Source organism: Hyperolius riggenbachi, chromosome 1 (assembly GCF_040937935.1).
Source record: "Hyperolius riggenbachi isolate aHypRig1 chromosome 1, aHypRig1.pri, whole genome shotgun sequence".
In the NCBI taxonomy this organism is placed as follows: domain Eukaryota; kingdom Metazoa; phylum Chordata; class Amphibia; order Anura; family Hyperoliidae; genus Hyperolius; species Hyperolius riggenbachi.
Window position 1 is genome coordinate 186,704,266 of NC_090646.1, and position 14,599 is coordinate 186,718,864.

General features: G+C 39.4%; 1 protein-coding gene across 4 annotated transcripts in view; it reads left to right on the plus strand.

Moving 5' to 3' along the window:
• The window catches only part of LRBA (LPS responsive beige-like anchor protein), a 677,685-nt gene that overhangs the window by 463,824 nt on the left and 199,262 nt on the right, over positions 1-14,599 (plus strand). For all 4 annotated transcript variants that reach the window (XM_068279131.1, XM_068279139.1, XM_068279143.1 and 1 more), the window contains 2 exons: positions 10,954-11,094; positions 14,193-14,312. In XM_068279131.1, the coding sequence (XP_068135232.1) occupies positions 10,954-11,094; positions 14,193-14,312 (261 nt within the window). The remainder of the gene's footprint in view (positions 1-10,953; positions 11,095-14,192; positions 14,313-14,599) is intronic.

Sequence of the window (14,599 nt, forward strand, 5' to 3'; positions counted from 1 at the left end):
AGAGACAGACCTGCTTCTAGTGACTAAAATGGAGACAGATTACTGTAAAATGATTTTCTGCAGAGAGAAGGGGGCTTATGCTGAATAAAGTAACGTACAGACTTAAGATTTTAGTCGAATGCTCAAATGACTGCCATCGATCTTTCAGACGAGAGATTTGCATGAGAGTATGCCGTTTTCTTGGCTGTGTGTGCGTGTTCTTTTCTGCGAGGAGGGAGGGCTGTGAGAGATCAGTGACTTTCCCCGTGGGGGTAAAAAAATAATAGCAATCATTTAGGAAAACCTAGCCTGGGTAGATTGCAATTTCTTAGAGCAGGGTTGAACTCTGAGTTTGGCCGTGACTTAGAGACAAGATTTTTTTATATTAGTCACAGAGTATTCTCTTATGTAAACAGAATTTTTTTTAATTTATAATGTATATAATTGGCATTCAGGCTTTTTTTACACTGCAAATCGCAATTCTTATTTGTGTTTCTGATTTGCAATTTTCACTGGAGGCTAGCAACACAAGAAGAAAAACGCAGAAAAAAAACGCAGCATGCAGGACTTTTTTTAATCGCATCAACAATCGGAATCGCATGTTTATTTCATGTCATTAAAATTTCCATTTTAGTGTACCACCATCTGTTGTTTTTTTTGAACATGCTAAATGATTCATCTTCTTTGCAGTTATGGCAACACTACACTTTCTGGCATCCAGATTTGCCCACAGTACTTATTTCCCTGCCACCTGCCTTTTGGTTACAATAATCAGAAATCAATGTTTCCTAATTTTTTTTTTTTATTAAAAGACCCCTTTTACACTTTGCATCAGTAACGCAACAACAATGCAAGGCAATGGTGGCACAGGGATTTTAGATAGACAGCAGGGAGTAGGTCACTGGGCGAGGGGCGGGGAAGAGAGAGAGAGAGAGAGAGAGAGTGTATGTGTATATGCATATGCCGGTTTTTAAGATGGGAGCGGAGCACCGCAAACGCAATGGTCAAGTGTAAATCCGTCTTAAAGGTTTTGTTTTTCCCCTAACATCCATTCTTTTAAAGGTTTTTTTTTTTCCCATCCATGATAGTATTCTTAGAATTTAAGCTTAAAGGACAACTGATGCGAGAGGGATACGGGAGCTGCCATATTTATTTCCTTTTAAGCAATACCAGTTGCATGACTGTCCTGCTGATGCTCTGCCTCTAATACTTTCAGCCATAGACTATGAACAAGCATGCAGCAGATCAGGTGTTTCTGACATTGTCAGATCTGGCAAGATTAGCTGCATGCTTGTTTCCGGTGTTATTCAGGCACTCCTACAGGAAAATAGATCAGCAGGACAGCCAGGCAACTGGTATTGTTAAATTCAAATAAATATGGCAGCCATATTCCTCATACTTCAGTTTTCCTTTAAACCACACAAATTAGACATTTAAAGCACATGTTAAGGCCAAAATTAACCATCAGAAATATTTATCTGCATGCATTCAGCTGAATCAGAGAAGTACGGAGTAAAAAATGACGGCTATAAGTGTTGAGCTGAGGCCTCTTCATATATCCTGCTAAAAACTGGAATGTTTTTCCTTTGTATTTCCATTGCAGTTGTAGGATTCAGAGTCTAAAGCAGGTCTAAAGTGTCATACGTTAACGATGAGTTGTTGGAAACTAATCATGACTGCGCAGGCACAACAAATGATCCATCCTAGTGGATCCATGTGTACAATCATTCACATGAGACTGTTGGTATAAATATTATTAGATCATGAACGATGATTGGTGCAAATGAATTTGAATAAAAGTCCACAGTGTTTGCACAGTGTTGTCAACAATTTTGTCATCACAGTATATGTAGAATTGTTGGGTAGCACATCAGTTACACGATACAAAAGTCATTGCATATGGACAATTTCCGACAAACAAATCAACGTTTCATTCATGTGCGCCTTTAAATGCTCTGGGATATGAAACATTGATGTGCATCGCTTTTCCCACAGCCGTGGTACAGCACCTTTTTTGCATTCTGCAGTGCTTTATAGAAAGAGGTGTGGCCTGAATTGCCAGGCTTTCTTTATGAATTGGTGTGGCCCAAACTGCAGGATCTTGAACAGTGTAGAACTTGCCTTGCAGTCTAGGCTGAATGGTAGAACCCAGCAGTTTATTTCATGACTTGAATTTTAATTATTAGAATGGCATGATTGTGCTTTAAAGAAAAGAGAATCTGTATTGTTAAAATCGCACAAAAGTAAACATACCAGTGCGTTAGGGGACATCTCCTATTACCCTCTGTCACAATTTCGCCGCTCCTCGCCGCATTAAAAGTGGTTAAAAACAGTTTTAAAAAGTTTGTTTATAAACAAACAAAATGGCCACCAAAACAGGAAGTAGGTTGATGTACAGTATGTCCACACATAGAAAATACATCCATACACAAGCAGGCTGTATACACCCTTCCTTTTGAATCTCAAGAGATCATTTGTGTGTTTCTTTCCCCCTGCAGCTATCTTCCACTGAAGTGTCAGACTGTTTCTTCCTGCAGAGTGCAGACAGCTCTGCCTGTATGTAATTCCTCAGTATGTGAAAGCCCAGCCAGCTCAGAGGAGGATTTATCCAGCTTGTAAAAGATAATAGAGCAGAGAGAAGCTGCATTAATCTAAATAACACACAGCAGTGTGCAGAGAGGGGCCAGGAGGGGGGAGATGCATCACAGAATTACAACACTGAAGAACTTGGCAGCCTTCCAGACACAGGCTGACAAGTCTGACAAGAGAGAGATAAGTTGATTTATTACAGAGATAGTGATAGTAGAACTTGCTGCAGTAAGCCAGAACACATTAGAATAGCTTTTGGAACTTGTAGGATGATAAAAAACAGGATGCAATTTTTGTTACGGAGTCTCTTTAAAGAAAACATAATCAGAAATGGCCGATCGCTGGCGGGCCACTCTACTGCATAGGCACAAGTCGCCTGCGCAGTAGAGCGGACCCGACGGAGATCAGCTATTTTTGCCTATCTCCGTTCAGAGCCGCAACAGCGCCTCCGCTGGAGAGAGGAAAGATTAATTTATCAGCGCTTGTCAGGCTTGTCGAGGGACGATTCTGGGACACTTTGGGGGGGGGGGGGGGGGCAGCTCTGGACTGCCTACAGCTACAGGGGTGAGGGAAGCCTTATTAAGACCCTGAGGCTTCCCCTTCCCGAGGTGAGTACCCCCCAGGGGAACTTTTTTTTGTTACAGGTTCTCTTTAAAGTTTGGGAACCCTGAAGAAGTAGTGTAACCTGCACATTGGGCCATATGCAATTCACTTTTTCACCTGACTTTTCTCCTAGGAGATAATTTTTAATCTTCGATTTAAAATAACTTTTCATTACTTTTCAACTAAAAAAAGTAGGTGAAAAAGTACTATCAAAATTATTTTGAATATTTTCTTGCTTGCTGGTGGCTTAAAAGGCATTTTATTGACAAGTTAAAAAATATCACCTAGGAGAAAGCTCAGGTGAAAAAGGGAATTGCATATGGCCCATTGTGTATTATATTTCAGAAATGAGAACAACCTATTTTTTACTTTTCCATTTGGTTAATCTGAGGTAATGAACAGAACTGGAACTTGAGTCCTAAACCGTCTAGTCTGTGATGGTTCCATGTTTGTATGTATCAATTACACGCATATCCAACTTCAGCTAGCCTTGTTTATGCAACTGCACACACGTGTACAGCACAGGAATTCTTCTTCATGCATGAACCACTAGCTGTAACAGGATTCCATAAACATAATAAGCATACTTAAAATATCTCCTTCCTTCATAAAGTTAGTATATATACTGTACCTTATTGTTGACATTGTGTGGAAATTACAAACTTAAGCTTTGCCATTCGGACAGTATTCTGTTTCAGTTTGTATACATGTCTGTCCATTGTCATCCAAAGCGTTGTCTGAAGGATTCCAGTACTATCTAAGCAGCAGATAATATAAGTCTACAGTACAGTGCAGCAAGTCTCAAAGTTTAGGTCTCTGATATAAACTATTTACTCATGTTGCAGCTACTGGAATTGCTGCTGTGGTTTATTTCATCAGTATAGTGCCTCTGATTTTTGCTTTTCCATTGCTCCTACAAGTGAAGAATGTTTATAATAGCACTTATACTGGTACAGAGCAAGTCATAACTTAAAGGTGCACTATGGCTAATTTCTTTAAGTGCCTTTAACATAAGTATTAGTATGTGGAGCATTGTTAATGACATTTAATTTGGCTGATCAAAAATTTTTTTTTTTTTACACTGACACTAGCCATTTATTCCTGAGAAGGCACGTTGGAAGATTTACCTTCCTGACGCCGAATCAGCATAATCCGTTGTCATGTAGGAGGCATTTGTAACTACAGTCTGTATTGCCACCCAAAAGTGGGTTGCAGTCCCTGGAACCACTGCATATCGCCAACAGGGAAATAACCATTCCCGCTTAGTATTCCAGGTCCTACTGGAACTGGATGGTCACACTCCTGGTTGGTCGTACTTGGTTGTAGATAACACCACAGTACACGCCCTTGCAGGGTGCCTGTGTTGGTTGTTCTTACCCTGGAAGAAGAGCTACCTAGTCTAACCATCTGCGTCTTGTTGGTAAGGAAGTCCTTGATCCAAGCGCATAGAATGAGGTCAACACAGAGTTGTATTAGGTTGCCATGCAGGATACTTGGGAAAATGGTGTTAAAGGGGAGTTAAAGTTTAGGAGGAGGATCCTGGTGTAGGTGTTGGGTTTGTTGAGATGTTTTGTGATATACTCCAGATTGATATTGATGGCATACTCTATGGACCTGTTCTCTTTGTACGCAAATTGGAGAGGGTCCAGGAGAGTAGAGGTGTGATGCTTCAGCTAGGTGAGAACCAGAACCAGTCTCGAAGGTCTTCATGATGGTTGGTGTTAGGGCAACAGGCCAGTAGTTGTTTAGATCTGAGACTCCTGGCTTTTTGAGGATTGGAATGATGGTAGATTTCTTAAAGCAGGAGGGAATTCTGCATAGTGACAAGGATTTGTTAAATATATGCAGGTAAGGACGGGGGCTAGCTGGCTTTCGCAAGTTCTCAGGCAAATTGAGGTTATTCCGTCTGGGCATAAGGCTTTCCTGGGGTTGAGCCTCTGGAGGTGCCTTAATACGTTGGCCTCCTGCACTGTTACCAGGCGTGGCGGGGGGCAATCCTTGTGGATGTGTTTGTGTTTGCCTGGTCCTTGGGATGATTTGATTAGTGCTTGTGCCTACGGAAGAGGTTGTCTCTTGTTCTTCCCGACTATTGGATTGGTGCTCGAACCTGCAACTCCAGCAAGTGATTTTGGGTCTTTGTGTTTATGTATTTGTTACATATCCAGTTAAAGGTGGGGCTGGAGCAGACCCTATTGAACTATATACCCTTATATTTTAATAAACGAATATCCATTTGAACAGTCACACACTTCTTCTTTTTTGGTACATACTTTTCCTAACTGTAAATCGGTGTTGAAAAGCTAGGAAAAAATCTGTCCAGAATAAAAAATACACCTTGAAAAGTCCTTCAATCAATCAAAGAAGTTTTTCAAAACCACAATATACTCCAAAAAGTATGTGCTCTAACCAAAAAAAAAAACAAATGTCTTTATGCAGAAAATAAATTCCCAGTTGCTATTAGGGATATCTGTTTGCAATCCAGTTCCTGCAACTAAGAATCCAGTTCCTGTAGCTGAATTTCAGTTTGCTAACTACAATTCCATTGCAATCACTTAAGATAAACTATGAAACCACATTATTTTGATCACAACCTTCCCACCTCTCTGGTGGGATGTTTTCATCAATACAGTAACACTTGTTTCTAGCAGCGAACTGTGTCATCCAGGCGTGCTACGGGAAGTCCTCTTCTTTCCACCATCTGGCAGCTTCTGTGTCAGACCTCTAAAGTCTCCACTCCCTCTCTTGGTTCGAGTCTGGCCCTCAAGCCTGTTCCTACTGTGAAGAGAATAAGCAAACAAAATAATGCACACTGCTTTACTGGCAGCTAAATCCTCCACACCGCAAACACATTTAGGAGATGAGTTCATGCTTAAATTGTACACCACAGGCTATGAAATGTTGAAGGGTAGTTACAGGATGTGTTAAATAGAAGTAACCGCACCCCAGTTGTATCTATTATTGAAATTCATCTTTGAACATTTTTTATATGCTTTCAGTGATTGCTGAAAACAGCATTTCTGCTAATGAAAAGCATAAAGACTCACCAACACTGTAAAGAAAAAAGAAAAAAAAATCAAAGGTGGTAGTTCTGTGAGGTCTGGGCCAAGAATTAAGTGTGTACCATGATGTTGCCTGAACTGTACACCGCCTTCCATAAGCCTAACTATAATGTACCCTCTGCCTCTTTCCATTGTACACTGCTCATATACAGCAGTGTCACCCTAATGATCGAGCAAGATCGTTTAAGCGCAGCTCTGTAGGTAAGTGTCTAGCAGCAAGGCAGCTCCAGACTCTGTCAACACCACCGAGGGTAGGGAACTCAGACCTTCCTAGCTCTAACACTATGCACAGCTTTGGTTTACTGATTGATGAGGAATTACACTTCAGGAATTACATTTCAGCTGTTCCTTTTTTCACCTAAGGAATATTTGGAAAAATAGGCACCTTATTCCTTTGGAGGATCTTCCAACCCTAGTTCATGCCTTCATCACATCATAGCTGGACTATTGCAATGCCCTCTATGTAGGCCTTCCAAATAAATACTTACACTGCCTGCAGCCAGCTCCAACCCTGGGCACATTTGTTTAAATCAAAACTGAAAAGCCACTTGTTTAGTCTGGCATTTATGATGACATTTTCCCCTGTGACACATATATAAGTACTAGTCTTGGAAAAGCTTATACACTGTGAGTCCTATGGGAAGAAAGCGCTTTACAAATGTTTCATTGTTGTTTTTGGAGAATCTTCCAGCCACCGGACTGGCCACTGAATGTAACGAAATGACCTCCATTAAACTGAGCACTGTACTGATCCCGCAACCTTGGTATTTCATGGCAGGGAGATCCAGTGTCTTTGACAGCAGGATCATAGCCAAGGCTTAGAGGTGAGGTGAGATGGGCAATTCTTTTTATTTTTTTATGGACATCGGCCAGTTAAACATTGATGAGTGCTTTGTAAGTTTACTTATCCCTTAAATGGGAAGAATAGTTGTACAGGTTACTTATGTGAAGGATGTGCATGGAAGGCTCCTGCAAACTATTGATTGGAAGACACAATATAAATAGCTTACCGGTGTAATGTAATAGGTAGTGTTCATTAGTGACAGGCTGAGGAGCGCTCTGTACCAGATACGTGGAAACGTCCCTCAAGAGAAACACCAATTAGACTTCTGCTTCTCAGTGCATTTTACCCATTTACTCCTCTGAAATAAACCCTTAATTGAAACTCCTTAATATGTTGTTATCAATTAATTGTATCCCAGACCTCCAGTTTCCTTGATTTTGTCTCCAATTAAACAAAAAGTTTAATTAAGCAGTCTAAAATATTTATAGTGTGGCGGATTTCATGTATGGCGCTGGAGCTCAGTAAACTGCTTTTACAGTGTATTAAAACATAGCCGAATGGTCCCATCTTTTATAGCAGTTGTCAGGAAAATATAGGCCAGCACAGTAAAATGTATTAGCCCAATACATTGTCTCCCTTTTATTATGAGGAAGCTATGATGTACGGCTCTGTCAGCACAGATCTATTGTTCGAGGGTTTGCACTATTTTCTCAGCTCCGCCATTAATTTATAGCAGTAAACAATATGTGGCTCTCCAACTGCAGCAAAGCAGAATCTTTTAATGAGGTGGATGTTATTACCACAATAAATCAGTGCATTCATGTTATGTATAATTCAAAGTGTGTATTCCCACTGTAAGTTCTCTGAGTAAGCTGATAGTGTGTCACTGTCAGAGATCTGCTCCACTTTTTTTTATCTTTACTTTGTATCGTTTTATTTGGAGAGAGGATGGATTTTTTTTTGTCTTTATTTTTATTTTTTTTTCAGCTGTAAATGAGAGCTGAACATTATTCCGGCCTGTGAGAAAACAAAGAACTGTTACATGAGGAATCAATAGTGCAGGTTCTGTGGCAGCATTGATCTCTGCATGCTTCTGTTTTCACAAGAGGCAACAAAATCACTCCTAATTGGTTTTAGTGGTATCTCTAAGAAACGTAATTCTATAAGCATTGATTAGAGGTGGGAGTGCATTTGAAGAGCTTGGAAGCATATAGTCATTTTGTTAAAATGCTGCAGGGAGAACCGAGAATTTGCTTTTGTTCTCTTTCTCATTAACTCTATGCGGTTTGGAATCAATTGTAATAAAAGTACATTTTTTTTGCCTTCTCTTTTTTTATTTATTTTTTTGAATTCTGGTAAGGTTTTGAAGGATCAGAACCTCTGTCAGTTTATTGTGGTCATAATAGTAATAATCCTGGAACTTTACGACCCAGGTATGTTTATTCTGAAATACATGCCAGTACTTTAGAACCTGAGCTTATATACGTGTTTCTGTGCTGATTTTAGCAATGCATATTAGTGTGTGACCATGATGATTTGCTGAAATCCGCACAGAAATGTGTTAGGCCTCTTGCACACTGCAAGTGATTCCGATTCAGATTCCGCTTTTTAATCAGTTTTTACATCCGATTCAGATTCCGATTTGCAGTGTGCAGGGAGCAAACTGCAAATCGGAATCGGATGTAAAAACTGATTAAAAAGCTGAATCTGAATCAGAATCACTTGCAGTGTGCAAGAGGCCTAAGTGTGCTCAGGCCTTTGCTGGGTAATCCCTTTTGCTCCTTAACATAATACTGGTCTACAAAAAAAGGCATAGAATTAATATTCACCGCTTTCCTATTTCTGAAACTAGTAATTTCACTTCACTTATGGATCATTTTAACGTTTACACTCAGCAATATACACTAACCACTGAGGTGCTCCAGGAAACAGCATTATAACCGTCCGTGCTTAGTCTGAAATTTCAGAGAAGCTCTTTTGCATAGATAACTGAAGTTTCTTAACTCTTCCTGTACTGGGAACAATATGAGACTCATATCTGTGCTATTCATTTTCTGTATCTTAGCTGTACTACACATACAAATAATTATTTCATAAGTTTATTTTCAATTCAGATTTCCTTTAAACTCTTAATTTTAAAACAATTGTGAAAGAACCTAAAGCAATTATATTATTTAAACCATTTATTTGATTCAATACAGTCAAATATTTTCTAGCTCTTCAAATTATTAAAATGTTCATATCTGATAAAAAAAAAAAAATATCCTAGTTAATCATTTTTGATGGAATACTTATGTCATATTCATAAAAAGTAATTAAACAGTTGTTATTAAATGGGGATTTATTAATAACATTAAACAATTCCAAAGACCATGATCACGCCTTGGCCCTCTTATGACTCAGCAATTACATGGGAGAAAGCAGAGTTGAGCTGCACAGTATCAGTCCTCCTAAGTGAATGTGTGTGGGGCCACATTGTAAATATTGGATCCAATTTAAGAAGGATACATTTTCTGTTATTACGTTCTCATGCCATGGATTCTATCCAATTTTCGGTTCTCTAAACCTGATTGGGCGGTTGAAGTGGAAACAGGCAAAGTGTGTATTGCTTGCTTTCATGACTCAGACTCAAGCCAAGGGTATTTATTACTGTCCAGCACTGATCAATACAGCAGTTTTTGGACAATAGGTTTTCTGTCTGTTTAGACAAGTTTAATGATAAGACAGGTATTATCAATTACTTGGCTTTAGTAGATTTTTGTTTCTCAGAGAATACCTTTGGTTTGTATGTGTTCAGTGGCTTCACTGTAGGTGTAAAGTAGTTTTTACCTGATCTAATGAGCCACAGTGAAGTTCTGGAATGGTTTTTCTTGACTTTGTGTGCTCTATTTATAACCTATAAGAAGTGTTAGAAAATATTTCAGTAACCTGTTTCTGTGGGGATTGCTCTGCCCTGTTTCAAAGTGAAGACGTTTATCAAAGTCTGTCACTATACCTCCTCTAGAACTGTCTTGTCTACTAGAGAGTTGATCTGCTGTCTTTGTGATGGTTGTGCTGTATGATGCTGTTTGTATAACTGCAGTGCATGGGTTTCTTTTTGTAAAGTTATTTAATTTCATGCCTGTAGGTGGCTTACATTGTTCAAGGGACAACATTTCCCAGGGAAATTGTTTTTGTGTATTACACTTATTTGTAATCTACATGTGTATGTTTTCTATCTGTGCTTCGTGGTGTGTGTTAAAGGACTGAATGGAGAGGGATATGGAGGCTGCCATATTTATTTTCCTTAAAACTATACCAGTTGCCTGGCTGACCTGCTGATCCTCTGCCTCTAATACTTTTAGCCATTGACCCTGACCAAGTATGCAGATCAGATTAAGTCATACTTCAGTTGCAAGCCTCATTCTTATTTCAGGTGTGTGATCCAAATACTTTTGCAGCCAAAGCGATCAGTACGACTGCTGGCCAACTGGAATGGCTTATAAGGAAGTAAATAAATATGGCAGCCTCCATAGACCTCTCACTTCAGGTGTCCTTTAAGTTGTGCTGTAACATAACAGTTGTGCTGTGTACTACCATCACTATTAATGACACAGGTAATATATAGAAATTCATCATAAACACCAAATATCTGAAACTCTGAATGCCCTCACAGAAATGTGCCTATAAATTTTACTTTCTCATCTCTGAGCATCTCTACATAACCTTGTTAGTCGTTTTTTATGATCGTTTTATAAAATGAGCATTAAAGCTCTGTACAATTTTCCTTTTAAAGACATCTGTTTTCATGTGTTTCTCAGTTTTTGTTTGCTAGGAGAGTGAGCATTTACAGCCAGTCTTTTTACCTTTAAGGCCTGTTTAGTAATCCTATGAGTTCTGCCTTTAGTTTTACACATGCAGTGAATATTACTCTAATGTCCATGCTGTGTCTCTCTTCAGCCTGTTGGAGCATTGAACCCCAAACGAGCAGCCTTTTTTGCGGAACGCTATGAAACCTGGGAGGATGAACAAGTTCCAAAGTTTCACTATGGCACCCATTACTCTACCGCAAGCTTTGTACTGGGCTGGCTTTTAAGAATGGTAAGTCATTCTGAAAACCACAAACCACTAAGGAGCTATATAGTTGCATATTACTATGGCCAGGAAAATCTCTTCAATATTGCCTCCCTCAAACTGTTTGGTTATACATATCATTGGATGTTTTGAATTTAAGGCCTTTTTAACCTCCTTATTTACAGGAAAAACATTTTTGAGCTTATTGTGTGTGAAATAACCTACAACATTGTTGCTGTTGTGACGCGGGTTATATCTAATCTGGTCTGGTATGCAGGGCTGTGGAGTCGAGGACCTATTCGGAGCAATTTTTGGGTACCTGGAGTCTGAATTGGTGGTTTCATAAACTGAGGAGTCCGAGACAGATGATTTTTGCACCAACTCTACAGCCCTGCTGGTAAGGTCAACCAGCCGGTTGCTGCAAGACTGCAGCAGCACAAAGCTTGTCAATAATCCTACAGCAATCCTCACTATAGTTTATGACTCTGAGGGTTTCAAACATTTGCTAACTTAATAGCGGAAAACCCAGTCCAGTCTTACTAAATCACTTCTATAAAGCTTTCCTATAGTGTGCAATAGGAACAAGGCCTAATATTGTCACCCACACTCATCACAAATTTTCAGTAAAATTTTTCCTCAAAGCATTGTTTTCTTGATATAACGGTGGTTAGATTTTCAGGTTGGGCAGTGTGCACTGCGGCTATAGTTTTGTGCAAATAATCTTTGCAGGTAATGCTTTTAAAGGGAAGGTTCAAGCAAAATAAAAAAAATGAGTTTCACTTACCTGGGGCTTCTACCAGCCCCACGCAGCCATCCTGTGCCCTCGTAGTCACCCACTGCTGCTCCAGTCCCCCGCTGGCAGCTTGCCGACCTCGGAGGTTGGGGGCCGCATTGCGTACGTTTTTACGCATTCCCGCTAGTGCAGGAACATTAACACATACATTTTTACGCGTTACTGGTTCAGTGCGTAAATTTTTACGCATTGAACCAGTAATGCGTAAAAGTGTATGTGTTAATGTTCCTGCACTATCAGGAATGCGTAAAAATGTATGCAATGCGTCCCGCCGACCTCCGAGGTCGGCAAGCTGCCAGCGGGGGGGACTGGAGCAGCAGTGAGTGACTACGAGGGCACAGGATGGCTGCATGGGGCTGGTAGAAGCCCCAGGTAAGTGAAACTCATTTTTTTATTTTGCTTTGACATTCCCTTTAAGCAAAATTAACATGGTATTTTAATATTTATGTCAAGACTATGCTTAGGTTGAGCTAATTAGGATTTCCATTAAGTACCTCACAAAATAGCATTGGTGCTGTAACCATAGGCTTCAAATGTCTGCTCTGAAATTTTACCAGTTCAACGAATTGCATTTTAATACATATCCACTTGGAACACCAGCAGCAGTTTTACCAAACTGAAAACCATCTTATTTGGATGAATGGCGGATTACGTGAGGTATGGACCATTCATTCTAAAGAAGCAGGAGGAGGTGTACAGGCATCTGAAATTCTAACAGGGAAAAGGATATGAGTAGAAAATAAATGGCGCAGTATTGTTTATTTTTTATAGTTTGTAATTTGTTACTTGGCCTGTGCTTACTCAAGTTAAGAGCTCTTTAAAGGGGAACTGAAGAGAGAGGTATATGGAGGCTGTCATGTTTATTTCCTTTTAGACAATACCAGTTGCCTGGCAGCCCTGCTGATCCTCTGCCTCTAATACTATTAGCCATAGCCCCTGAACAAGCATGCAGCAGATCAGGTGTTTCAGTGGTTCAGACTTATAAGTCTGATCTGACAAGACTAGCTGCATGCTTGTTTCTGGTTTTAATCAGATAGTACTGCAGAGAAATAGACCAGCAGGGCTGCCAGGCAACTGGTATTGATTAAAAGGAAATAAACAGGACAGCCTCCATATACCTCTCTCTTCAGTTCCCCTTTAAGCTCTATTGAGCTTGAGAAATGCTGTATATTTATAAAAATAAAACCTATACAATCCTTGCTCAGTCTTTTTGACCCTTTTTTTTTACTTTGCAGGCATACCTGATTAGGAATAGAGCACAAATCATTGCTTACTCTATTCTAAATGTAATGCTTGGTATCATTCGTTTTTAATGGCATTGCACCTGCGTGAAATGTCTCTTCTGAAGCCCTTTGTTTCAAACACACTTTGATTAAAACTTTCATTTGCATTCTTGTCTGTAGCCAGTGTAATCTATCTGTGGCTAATAATGGTAAGCAGCCATATTAAGCACCCTCTGCAATGTGTTGGTGTTGGATTAATCAGGAATTGTGTGTATTGATAGCATGTTGGTTTACAATAGTGTATGTTTCTGTAACCCGAAGAGGTAATTCATCTAGTAGAAAGTAATTTCTTTGGGAGAGCATTAGCAGCCTACCATTAATTAAAGCTTGTTAGAGTGGTACAAGCAGACATAAATCCCGCATATAATTTATGGTGGCTTGCTAATTTTAGACAATTATCTACTAATATGGGCTTAAGTGTTACTTAACTAAAAGGAGGCTTTTAAAACCTCAAGCATTTCTCCTAATCATAAATTGCAAGTGAAGAAAGTGTAAAGGTAGGTTTAAGCGTCTGATGTTAACATCCAAACAAATGAGCCATACAACGTGTTTCCCACCAATGCATGGCACTTTTTATTTAGCATATGTTTTGGGATGTTTTTTTTGTTGTTAAAACTTTAGTGCAAGATTCATCTAATTTATATATTTTAAAAAAACCTAAATTCCTGTTCTTTAAAAACCTGTTTAAATAAAGGTTTACAGAGTTCTTCTCTATCTCTGTATATACTCTTTAAAGGCAGTTGCTACACATTTGCATTCGATGGGGTGTGCATGGGAATTGAAACGTATGCCCTGGCAGGGATAACGGGTCCAAAACGAGGCATAGATGTCGATTACCCTAGTTTGGAAACGGTTAAGAGATGTGCCATTATGGTACGTCGCCTCTCAATGTTGCCTTGATAATAAAAGGAACAATTTGAGCCAATATCCAGAACACGTCTGCTTTCAGATCTACTGTTTTAATATGGATGAATTACATACATGATACATACATTCTATGATGCAACATTTATGATACCATGTCATAGTGCCCTCTCTTTATTTTGTAGGAACCTTTTACAACATTCTTCCTAAATTTCCAAGGTGGAAAATTTGACCATGCAGACCGAGCTTTCTCGTCTGTGTCCAGAGCATGGCGCAACTGTCAGAGAGACACTTCTGATATCAAGGTAACATCTTGGAGGACTGTTTTTTTTTCTTTCTCCTCTTCAACTAGCTTTTTATCACCCTAAACCTTTAGCAGTTTCATATCCTTGTTCCTTTGAGGAAATACAGTGGTCAAAATGACAGAAACAAGAAATGTATTTTCTATAGGCAATGCAGTTACCATTTGTGATACTTAATAGCTAAGGAAAAGTCATCCCCTTTAAATAACTTCAGATATGTATAGACCTGAGATGACAGTTCATGTGACCTCTTAATGCTGATGCTTATACTATCTGAATCTTGGTGGAAG